Source organism: Apaloderma vittatum, unplaced genomic scaffold (assembly GCF_000703405.1).
Source record: "Apaloderma vittatum isolate BGI_N311 unplaced genomic scaffold, ASM70340v1 scaffold20376, whole genome shotgun sequence".
Taxonomy (NCBI): Eukaryota; Metazoa; Chordata; class Aves; order Trogoniformes; family Trogonidae; genus Apaloderma; species Apaloderma vittatum.
Window position 1 is genome coordinate 1 of NW_009723604.1, and position 12,394 is coordinate 12,394.

Below are 12,394 nucleotides of genomic sequence, written 5' to 3' on the forward strand. Positions count from 1 at the left end.
TCGGGCTTTGCTCTGAACCACGTCCTCCCCTCACCTCCCGGGCCCCTAATATTCCCCCCCATTCCCGTGGCAGCCTTGCCCATTTTTCCTCAGACACGCTTGAGGCAGAGGGCATAGGGCTGTCCCCAAAAACTCGCAGGGAGGGAGGGAAGCCCAGGCAAGCAGTGTGGGGTACCCGGTGCAGGACCTCACGGTGATCCCCTCGCTTCTCCTTGGTGCCCTGCAGCGGTGCAGCATGAGCGGGGCCCCCGGACCTCGACGATACGGAAGCAGGTGGCCCTCTACTTCCGCGGGCACAAGGAGGAGAGTGGTGGAGCCCCGCACTTCCCTGCCGCCGCCTTGCCGGCCCCTGCCTTCTTCACTGCCGTCTCCCAGCTGGAACCCCACGGCCTGGAGCTGGCCGCCGTCACCAGCACTCCCGAGAGGCAGGCTCTGGTGGGCCTGGCACAGCCTACCCCAAAGGTCAGACTTCCAGCCCCTGGCAAGACTGCAGACCTCAGTGACGGGGTGCCTGCAAGCCGCCAGGTCCTGCCCACCTTTGGGGTGAACGTGGCAAAGAGCAAGGCTTGAGGCCTTGCAGGCTGTGGTGGGGACACTTTTTGTTACACTCCTAAAAGCTCTGAAGATATGAGGTGCAAAGAGTAAGAGGCACCCCGCAGAAGGGATGTGCAGAAGGACTGATAACCTGCTCTGTACAAACTCTGTCTTTCCTACATCCTTACACCATTGTGGTTGCAGAGGTGCTCCTCCTGCCCAGAGCCCATCCACAAATCAGTTTTAAACCTTGCTTCATGTGGCTGAGCTGCAATTGCTGAGTTTTCTTCAGCAAGATGCCTATCTCCATAGTGGTGCAGTCCAGAAAGTACTATCTATACTGCCTGAAGCCTGTACCTTGTCCACACAGACACAAGTGTGTCTAATCTGGCTCTGCACTTCCTGGCTGTGATATTTTCTAAGTAGCCTAGTGGAAGCAGTGCTGTTGTGGCTTCCACTGCATAGGAATCAGCCACAAGGTAATGTTTTTCATTAATCCACTCACAATGGCATTCTGTGTATTTATAGCACCTAGAAAACCAAAAAAGGGAGAACTTAAAAAATTCTCCATTTCCAGAGCTGGTAGCTTGGGAGAATCCATCACGAACAGTTGTATATTATAGTTTTGGAAAATACTCAACCATAAACTATTTATCAAGAAAACACAGTGCATCCTTGAAAACATAACTCCATTTCAATCCTACACACCCTTCAAGTAGTTATGCTCTACGTATCAGCTTACAGCCTGTTGCAGTCTAGGAGCTAGATGAAGGTTAAGGCTAAATGAGTACTTAATGCTTTGCTGAGCAAGGCTGGAGTTCTAAATCAGCTTCTGAAACCCAGGTTAGAAACTACAAATTCTTAATCAAATTTGTATTCTTCTAACTCTGCTACCAGAAATGTGCTATTGAGTAACAGGGTAAAGAATAGTATGTTTTTTCCCATGATGTAGGAATTTCATTCTCCCTCCAACCTCCTCTGGAGAACTGTTTCTCCAGCACAGTTCACTCACACGGATGAGCTGCAGGGAGCGATTTGGAGTGAGCCCACTGAAAGCAATGCCCTCTGCTTGTGGAATAAGAGAGTGCACACTCCACACTGGGCACGAGCATAATGTACTGAATGGCAGCTGCAGGGGAGAGGAAGACGAGGCTACCTTGGTGACATTATATGAAGTTGCTTTATTCTCTTTTTGATATTAGTACCCACATGAAGTCAATGGTACTCCTATGTACCTCTACGAAGTGGCTACCGAATCCGTCTGCGAGTCAGCAGCCAGACTTCTGTTCATGAGCATCAAGTGGGCTAAAAGCGTCCCAGCCTTCTCCACTTTGTCCTTACAAGACCAGGTAAGGCAACTGTGGTGGGAGTGGCATCAGCCTGGCCTGCCTGTTAAAGAAGGCTCAGAGCTCAGATTAGGTTCTAAAACTTCAAGACAAGACCTTTAAATTTGTAATGGACTTCCTCAGTTCTGAAGTTCAGGATAGAGTTTTGGTCTGTCCCTGAAAAGTAGGCAGTGATTTAGAAACTGCTTTCCTCTAATTTTTATTCCAAGAAGCAAGTGAAAAAGAAGCCAGAAAAATAAATCTAATATAAAGCAAATACTATGAGAGGACAAGTTCTAGAAGAAAAGTTGCCAGACTGCAGACCAAGTTCAGTGTGCCCAAACTGCTTCTTTACTTGTGGAACAGCTTTTACCTCCATAAAATGGGGAACAGCATCTTACTTTGCTGTTTTGAGATAAGTGCTTAGCTAAGCATATGGCCTCAGGATATGACTGAAGTGATTTCCTAAAACCATCCCCCTCTCCTCTCCTCTCCTCTCCTCTCCTCTCCTCTCCTCTCCTCTCCTCTCTCCTCTCCTCTCTCCTCTCCCCTGCCCCCCCCTACCTAAGACCATCCTCCCCCCCCCTCCCCTCCTCTCCTCTCCTCTCCTCTCCTCTCCTTTCCTCTCCTCTCCCCACTGTTCACACAGCCAACATTTTTTCTTTATTCATGTTGGCTTCAGTGAACTTACACAAATATGGTGGAAGCAGAATTTGGCCAGCCCACAATATTTTTCACCATTAATTAAAATCTTCCCTAATTTATCTTGTTTTCCTCTATGACAATTTGCCTTTGCCTCAAGTAAACCATATGTGAAACACACGAGCTGAAGCAATCTCTTAATGACTTGATTCTTGATGAGGATTCAGTGTGCTTTGTATAATGCACTAATTTAAAAAAAAAAAAGTAATCAGATAATTATAAAATGGAAGGAGGAAATCTACGCAAAGCTCCAATCATAAAAGACATCTAATACTTTGATATGATTGAGCTAATTTTCCCAAATGGTAACTAGAAACGTTGTCCCTTAGATGCTACATAGCAGTCATCAGAGGAACTAGTTCCTTTCCATGGATGCATGTTGCAAGTGCTGCAGTTGATATGTAAATATATATTTTGAAATGAAAGAAAAGAGCTTCTTAGGAAACAAATCATGTTTTGTACCTAAAGATAAAGCACGATGGTCACGATGTGATATAAAGCTAAGGTACACTGAAATACTCCTTTTCTAGTACCAGACTCATGTTTTGAAATCCTGGTTGTGAAATGAAGCTCTGTCTGCAGTACTGCTACATAGAGAGCATAGGGCGAGCAGTGAGATTGGGCCCGGGAGGTTACACACACTCTTAGAAAGACAGTGCAACGTGTTGCTCCCTAATGTTGTATTCTGCTACCGCTGCTCCTCTGGAGCACCGTGTCTGTCACACCAAGCAACCAGAGAAAAAGGCCCGAATACCAGGGACAAGTGGCGAGAATATAACTTCTTTCAGCAGCAGCCTGAGCACACAGGAAGAGGCTGGGTCCATCTCCAGACCAGTGATGTCCACAGAAGGCTCCTTAGTCGAGGGTTTTATTTGACGCAAGATGGATGCGTTTCCCACAAGGTCATCTCTGTTAGTGTGCAGAGGAGGGGTCAGCAGATTTTGGGAGGAAGGAAAGTCTCCATTGCACACTGGCATGCATGCCTCAAGCAGCAAAGTCTGCTTATCTACCACAGATACCAGGATGTTCTTGTTATCTTTAAATAGCACACTGTCTCTTTCACTTTCATATCAGGGACTCACGTCAGTAAATTACATAGTAAAATCCCAGCCTCTCCATTACATCACCTTGACTTGCTGCACGTCATTGCAAGCCAGTTTCCTCAAAACTCAGAGCTGCTCAGTTCTAAAGCTTTGACCTGTGCCTCTTTCTGCATGATTTCCCTTCTCATATTCAAGAGAGTTGGAGAAGAAATAACTCTGGTTTTCATCACCTTTTCTCATGACTAATCAGAGTTGGGGTTTGTCTGGTTTTTTGTTTGCAATAGTGCCATCGCATTATTTAATTTGACAAAAGCCCAGCTGTAAATGTCTGCATTTCTCTTTTTGTTTCCCTGACATCCACCCGAGGAGAGTCTAAAACCTCCTGGATGTTGCTTTTGCTTGTGCTCCTCTGAAAAGGAAGGCACGTTGCAATTCCAGGACTCTGTGACAGTTTCGTCTCAAAGGCAAGGAAACAGGCAGAAACCAATTTGCTGACAAAAGGCAATTCTGAGGATTGCTGTGTCACTGTCCTTGGTAAAACAGAGGCTGTGTCCTTTCCCCAGCTCCATAGGGCTAATTCTATCACAGATTGAAAGCCACACAAGAAAAAAGCTATGCTTCAAGTCGTGGTGGCCTGCACACTTTGCCCAGCTTGTCCCTAAAACAGGTTGGCCCAATGCAGGTCACCAATGAAAGGTCATGCTTACAGGATGGGGTTGATTAAGAAGCAAAAAGCAGTCCTTCAGAAAGCCTGGCATTTCTTGTCTCTTTGAAGAAGGAGGGCTGAGTATGACTTCAACATGAATTATTTTAATTGGTGGTTTTACAGACTTATGCATAAGCATGAAGAAAACTTCAGCTATTGGAGTAGTAGTATCTTATTTCTAAATCTTCTGACTTTAAAGACTTAGTGGGAAAGAACATATGAAATTGATATCTTCCAGGAAACACCATTCATTACCATTGTATCTGCATGAATGAATGACAAAAAAAGTCCTACAAAAGCAAATGAAAGGCTGGCAAATCATTTCCTATGTCATACAGAAACCTGCACATCCCTCAGGCAGGATTATCCAGAGGAGGGGATGGGTTTGTGGGCTGCAGCAGTTCAGAGACTTACGAGCAGGTTCAGCTTCTCTCAGAACAGAGCTGAGATGGGCACTGCACCCTAGACACCCCCCTCTCCCCCAGTTTAATGCAACGATTTGAGCAGCTTCCAGTGCTGTAAAATCCAATGCAACTCTTTCAAACAGTAATAGTATGCAGAGACAGAAATACGTTCCTGTCACAATTTTCTTAGTCAAGTTATGCAGAAGTTCTGCAAAGCACATAGCAAAAAAAAAGGCACAAAATGGGCATAAGCCTGCACTGACGAGCTGAGAGCAGGGACTCTGAGAGCTCTTCCTCCCATTCTGATTGGAACAAGGTGGTTTAAAACTTGTAATATTGTAAAGAGTTAGCACACAGATAAAAGGATTCACTTTCATTGCACGCTTTCTATATCACCTATTAGTTGCACATATCTGATTCCCAGGAAATCATTATTCATTTGGTAGGATGTATTTTTTACTTTATTCTTCCTTACAGACTCTTTATAGACTTGAAATACTTTCCTTCCTATTTTCCTAAGAAGCTAAGTTGCTGGTACTTTCAGGGATCAGAGCAATATTAATGCTTGTGGTTTGTTGTGGTTTGTTTTCTGCATGAGTTTTGGGAAATCTGTTTTCACTGTGTGGAGCCACCAGCTGATATCTCCCGAGTCCACCACAGTTCTCCCCCCTCCAAATCTCTCCCGCCCTACTGAGAGGTTCCAGCGATGTGTACACACCACAGCATATCCTTTAGGTCATGAACTTCAGCTGAACCGGGGGCCCTCCAACCTCTTAAGAGTTAGGCCAGCATTCCACAGATGCCCTCCAGACTAAAACATGTCTTTCCTGGCTTTGCCAGTCTGCGTAACCAGAAGCCTTGTATCCTCTTCAGACGCACCACTGCCTCTCCACGGAAGTCAAAGGCACTGCCTCCAAACTGGGAAAACCACATCCCCCATATAACCAGGCAATGTACAAAAACTGCAGAGAACTAGCAGGGCTGTGAGCATAGGTGCCTGGATACTCAGTTTTTGGAAAGGAAACAGCTCTTAGTGCCTGGAATTTCTGAGTAATCTTAAGCAAAAAGCAGGAAAACAGGTGACACTGAGAAACCGTCCGTGTGTCTAGATGCTGTGCTTGAATGAGCTCAAGACTTGCTTAGTGAGGAAGGAATTGAAGATATAGAAGTCCTCCAAAGCAGTGTTCCCTACGGAGTTATGTAATTTCAGGATGTTGTCCAGGCTTTTCTTCACAAATACTGCCTTCCTAAGGGAAAGAAGGGTAATCCCTAGAGAGCAATAGGTGAACACTCACCCAGCTTGTCTCAGGACATCTGTATGTGCTGAGGGAGAGGAGGAGAAAGCCCACGATGAAGCACAGGCGAGTGCTCATGTTGCAAGCAAGCTCTCCAGGGTGGGAGTTCTCACTCTCTCTTCCCTTTTGGTCCACAACACGGCGCACAGCGAGCCAACCCTCAGTAATTTGTTATAATGCATAGACTTACTTCTAGACACCTTCTCAAAAAGCTAAGAGAAGAGCTAACGAATACTGTGGGGAAAATACCATGACAGGCATTTAAAGTATTTTTTAAAATAACATAAATTTACATATTTAAATTGTTTATAAATCTATAAATTATACACTATGTTATATCGTACATCTATTGTATGACAGCTGATGCTTTTGGAAGATGCTTGGAGAGAACTGTTTGTTCTAGGAATAGCACAATGGGCCATTCCAGTCGATGCTAACACTCTACTGGCTGTATCTGGTAAGAATTGCACAATTTAATGACTTTGTTACAAAAATTACCATAAAAATACATTACTGAAAAAAGAACAACATGTAAAGAATAACAAATTCTTACTGAACAATGGAGCATACCTGTCATTTATAAATCTATATTTAAATGCAAATAATGTTGTTTTGTTGTATTCATGACTGCTTGCATTGTCATTTAAATGCAAATTACTGTGTTTGTTATCATCCAAGAGAAGATTTTATATTAACTTTCATACAATATAGTCAGTTTATATGGAACCAGATAGACAAGTGTGACAATAGAGTGGATATTGATACAGAGGATTTTGTCAGAAATCAATATAAAATAAAGCAAATGCCTTTAATATTATTCATTTCATCTGTTTCTGTTTTAGGCATGAATGGTGACAATACAGATTCTCAGAAGCTGAATAAAATTATTTCGGAAATACAGGCTTTACAGGAGGTTGTGGCTAGATTTAGACAACTTCGGCTAGATGCTACTGAATTCGCCTGTCTCAAATGCATTGTCACTTTTAAAGCTGGTAAGCACAAAAAGCCTCTTGCTTGCCTGGCCTGGTAACTATGAGCTTGCTACTTTAGAGCAAAAATTACGTTTTAAACTAGACAAAGCTTTACATTATCCAACAGGTTTCTCCGGTATTGAATTCCGATAGTCAGTGTTGCATTTTGAAAGGCTGACAGTGGAGTGCTGGGGAACTAATGGGAACGTTTAATTTCCATTGATAGCACTAGCTGAACTGTTTTGACCCACCCAAGAGCTGAACTAGTAACTGATCTGCTTTCCAGTGCCTACGCACAGCGGTTCCGAATTGAGGAGTTTCCGAAATGCTGCTGCCATAGCAGCCCTTCAGGATGAAGCCCAGCTCACTCTGAACAGCTACATTCACACCAGGTGAGCAGTGTCTTCTCTCAATACTTCTTGCAGGTGTAGGGGGTAAAATCTTGCCCTCACTGTAGTGAAGGTGACATTTCCACTGACTGAAATGGGGGCCAGGCTGTTACAAGTGTACACCGACCGTCAACCTGCTGGGATTTGGCATTTCCTGATGAAACAGAATCATAGGAAAAGTCAGAAAAGACAGTATACCATGTCCCTAAGCACCACACCTACATGCCTTTTAAACATCTCCAGGGATACTAACGCAACCATTTCCCTGGGCAGCCTGTTCCCACGCTTGACAACCCTTTTAAGTGAAGAATTTTTTCCTAATATCCAGTCTAAACTTTCCCTAGTGCAATTTGAAGACATTTTCTCTTGTCCTATCGCTTGTTACTTGGGAGAAGAGACCGACCCCCACCTCATCACAACCTCCTTTCAGGTAGTTGTAGAGAGCAATAAGGTCTCCCCTGAGCCTCCTCTTCTCCAGACTAAACAACCCAAGTTCCTTCAGCCACTCCCCACAGGATTTGTGCTCTACACCCTTCATGAGTTTCCTTGCTCTTCTTTGGATGCAGTCCAGCACCTCAGTTTATTCAGACAAATGGAAAAATGCTAGAAGAAGAGATCTTCCCCTGGGAACTGATAACTGCTGTGGAGCACTAGGCAGTCCAGGAGACTAAAGTTTCCTCCACATTTTATTCAATTAAATACTGTTGATCGTGATGCTCAGAAAATCACATCTCACAGCAGTATGAATGCTTTTCACCCAAGATCTCCAATCCCTATATCATTTCCCCCATTTTGCAGACACAGAAGTTGGGACACAGCAAAGTTAAATGGCTCTTCCAAGACACTACCCTGAGTCTGTTCACAGGTTGAAATGAAAAACCCAGAACTTGTGAATTCCAGTTTGCTGCTGCAGCAGAGTGATAAGAATCATTGTTTGGGAAGAAAATTCTCTCCCTTGTCTCACTCAGGATAAGTCCCACGGGACACAGAAATCTTAAAACCTGCTGTAAAAGCTGTAGCTGTCATCCCACAAAGTGTACAGGAGCAAACTCAGGAATGCACAAAATCTACTACACAAAGTACAGCCCCACACTCTAGACCAGATGGGTGTGAACGGATCAGTAGCCTCTTCCTATGGATCGCTTCAGAGTGGTCTGACAGGCGAGAAGCCTGGAGAGTGCACCTAACATCTCCAACAGCTGAGCCAGTTGGTTCAGGACTTCTGAGGGGAGCTGTGACAGGTCTTGTAAAGTCCATGTCTAAGTCTTTAAGCTGCAGTGGAGAGATGGAGCAGTAGAAGACAGACCATTTTTTTCCTTCTGAAACTTTGATCTGCTCTCAGAATAGCCTTTCCCAGCAGAAGTCTGCTCAGCATCATGGCTTAGCTGGCAGCGGTCTCTGAAGCCCTTCTATTTAGTCTAAAGGGAATGGCCTGCCGTGGGGACAGCAGCAAAAGTGCAAATACCATCCAGTTACGGCTAGTTCCGAGCAAAAAGAATAACCTCTTCTTACGGAAGATCTTTCCTATGAATATTGCTCCCTGGAGACTCTGAGTGCGCCAGGGCCTGCTGGAGAGAGAAGCCAGGGAGGAATGGTTTAACATAACCACAGTTTCCATCTCGGGCATGGCGACTTTTCCGTTGCATTTCTGCATTGATGGAAACATTTAACTACAGGGCTAAACAGTATCTATTGTAAAAGATAGCCTTTCATCAGGAAAGAAGTGCAGTCCACCAACAGGACTGCCACAGTGACTCTGGTGGGATAGAGCCTTCAGTCTGTGTTTCATCCTCAGGCTTGAATTTACCTTCCTGCCAGTGCTACAGCAGTATCAGCCCTTTGATGTCAGTGGAGTCCTTCTCAACAGGACACAAGGGAGGGCAGACTGAAGAGTGTTTCTCCAAACAACCTACTCCTTCTTTTAGGGACACACTTTTTTAGCAGCACTTTGGTTTAAAGTCAGCATAAGCACAGCTAGAATACGTACGTCGTGTTGTGTTGGCTTCAAAAGCTGGGAGAGAGGACGGGAACAAACACATTACCTGGGATAAAATGCAGGTTCTTTAACAAAAAAAATTCTTCCTAAATGTCAGTTGGTATTCAATGTACATGGCAACCAAAAGGAGGCAAAATGATTACCATGACAATCCAGCTAGGTTTAAATTGCACTTTAAAGGACAGGGTACTTATTCCAGGCCGAGCTCTTCCCTGCACTGCATCAAGAACACAGTTGCTGTATGAGGGACAAGTCAGAGCAGATTCTATCTCTCTATTGCTGCTGCTCTGAGCGAATAAAAAAGAGAGCTAATCAAATCTGAGAGACATTGGTCTATATTCTGCTAACCTTCATTAAGAGAGTTTTCCTTGTGGTTAACCTTCTTGTTCAAGTGAGCACAAAACACAGGGTTTTAGCACAGGCAGCACTCCTGTGTACAGGCTGTTGAATACTGGTCTTTCCTGTAAAGTAAAAAGCTTTAAAAAATTACTTTAAAACTTCATTAGCTTTTTTTTTTCCTGTCTCTCAGGTATCCCACACAACCCTGTCGTTTTGGAAAACTTTTATTGCTCTTACCAGCTTTACGTTCGATTAGTCCATCTACAATAGAAGAAGTGTTTTTCAAAAAGACCATTGGGAATGTACCAATTACAAGACTGCTTTCAGATATGTACAAATCCAGTGACATATAAATGACCTTAAAATAAACGATCAGGATGGACAGTTTGATAAGAATCTTTTATCTACAGAGAATAAGCCTCAACTAACAAAATCTACAGGAAGCATAAGCCTGGGAATGTTTAGCCTTTAAACCCATTGACAAAAAATACCCCAGTAGATATGATTCTGCTGCTCTCAACAGAGTGATTTAGATCATGGAGAGAATGTTTTGTTCTACAGAAAAAGTGAAAGTGGTTGGAATTTGGCTGCTATTCCTGTTACTACAGGATGGAGGCAATTCAGATGCCAGTCATAGTTAACAAAGACTCCGCTATTCTCTCTTTTAACTGGCAGATCTGAGACAAAATGTGAAAGAAGGTACTTCAGTTTGCTTAGTATTTGGAACCGGGTGACCAAACTTGGCTTCTGTCGTAACATGAGATGCGGTGGCCTTCAGAACTGTTTTAAAAGTACCCTATGTTGGGAAAATGTTTTTAATACGATCGGCAACATTGAAGACCAGGTTACCAAAACATTGCTTCTGCTATAATACATCATGAAGTGGCCTTCAGAACTGATTAAAAAGCAGCTTATGACGGCAGCTCCATTCTTCCTGCAACATGAACTGGTGACCTTTGATGCAGATGTCACCACAATTTGTTTGCTTAACATCTCAAAGACAGAAGAGCTTTACACACTTCCTCCCCAACCTTCCCTCCTTCTTCCACACATGCAGATACACGTTCACACCCACCCACACCTGAAAAGACACAAGCCAAGAAAGGAAGACTAAAAACAGCAAAACCAAATACAATGGAGATGACTGCTTCAGTGACCTGCTGGCTGTCCTGTTGGCACAGTGCTGAAACCAAAGGCAACGGTGGCCAAACTCCTTGTCAATGAGATGTGCAGAGAAGTGAAATGACTATTAAAGAAAAGAAAAAAAAAAAATCAATGGAAGGAATTTTATTTCAGAGAAATAAAGGTTGTTGACTGATACAATGCTAACAATTTCCAAAAGTCTCCAATGCCTTTTTAGAAAACTCCAGGTTCTAATTTTGAAGCCTTGTTCACCTACACCGTCTCACACACAAAAACGTTATAAGCTGCTTATTTGATGTATGAAAAATGTAGAAAAAAAACCATTTAAAGATAGCTGCTGTACTTTTCAAAATTTGATTTTTTATTAGGAACTAGCACTGAGAAAAATCAGCACTTGGACTATCATAGAATGAGTAAAACTTTTCCTGTACAAAGTGGATTAACTGATTTGTGAAGTTAAAAAGTTGTACTCATTGTATTTACAAAGAATAAAAATATATTGAATTTAAATGACTTTCCACTGTTCTTTCAACGCCTGTTGTTCTCTTTCTGGATTAGTTTCTTTCACTGCACCCTACACACCAGGCAACAGAATTATCCTCTACTAAAATGGATTGCCTTGGATACTGTGGAGGCTCCATCACCAGAGATTTTTAAAAACAGGTTAGGCTAATAAACATTAAAGGAATAGCTTTGGTGATCCTGCTTTGGGGCACAGGATCTGTGAGATCCTGGCATAGAGCTATTTTCTGTAACTCAGATGTACACCTGTTGCAAGGTTTCCTTCTCAAGGAGCTTACACAGAGCGTTTTCTAGGACACAGTACTAAATGGATCAGAGGTGTAACCTAATATAAGTATTTTGTGTCATATTATTTCACTTTTCAGTACCTGTGAATTGTACAGCTAAAAAAGGGTGATGAGTACAGAAACACTGCTTCAATGAAAAAGATTGAGGTTTTATTAAGGTGTCCAGCTGTGTAATCACACCAAAGAAAGAGATAAGCAACTCCCAATGCACAGAATGAGTTGGTAATAGAAGGGAAATATATTGTTCATCACATGGTAATGAGCGACCAGAGCCACACACACGAAAATGACAAGTGAAATGTACCGTCCGTATCGGTGGCTCATTGATTTTCAGTGTCAAGGGATACAGATCACAAGTGAACTCCTAGCTCCGTCGACTTCAAGCACAAAAATCTCATGCGTTTCAGAGCTCAAAGCCTTCATCCCAACTCTCCTCCATTTGCAGTGCCTGCTAGGTCCCACATTCTACCCTTTCCAACACAACCAGTCCTTAAAGTATAAAAAATCAGTCTTCTGATGAGTCAGATGAGACAAAGCATGGACTACAGCACTTCAAAACATCTTGTATGCAAACTAGAATTGAGTACTTGAGAATGCATTTACCATAGGGCATAGGACTTTCTTAGAAATGAATCAGCAAACCCTTTACAAAGTGTTCTTCCTGCACCTGTTAATAACCTTCAATCATTTTCTGCTCTCTATACTAAAAAGAACTGGAGAGCAGAAAATGAATTGCAG

General features: G+C 43.1%; 1 protein-coding gene across 1 annotated transcript; it reads left to right on the forward strand.

Moving 5' to 3' along the window:
• Positions 1 to 226: 226 nt before the first annotated feature.
• Positions 227 to 11,351, forward strand: NR2E1 (nuclear receptor subfamily 2, group E, member 1; the record flags this gene model as incomplete). Its single annotated transcript, XM_009872188.1, has 6 exons — positions 227 to 462; positions 1,737 to 1,883; positions 6,370 to 6,466; positions 6,852 to 7,001; positions 7,267 to 7,372; positions 9,895 to 11,351. Coding segments are annotated over 6 exons (899 nt in total), but the record flags the coding sequence as incomplete, so codon positions are not given.
• Positions 11,352 to 12,394: the final 1,043 nt, after the last annotated feature.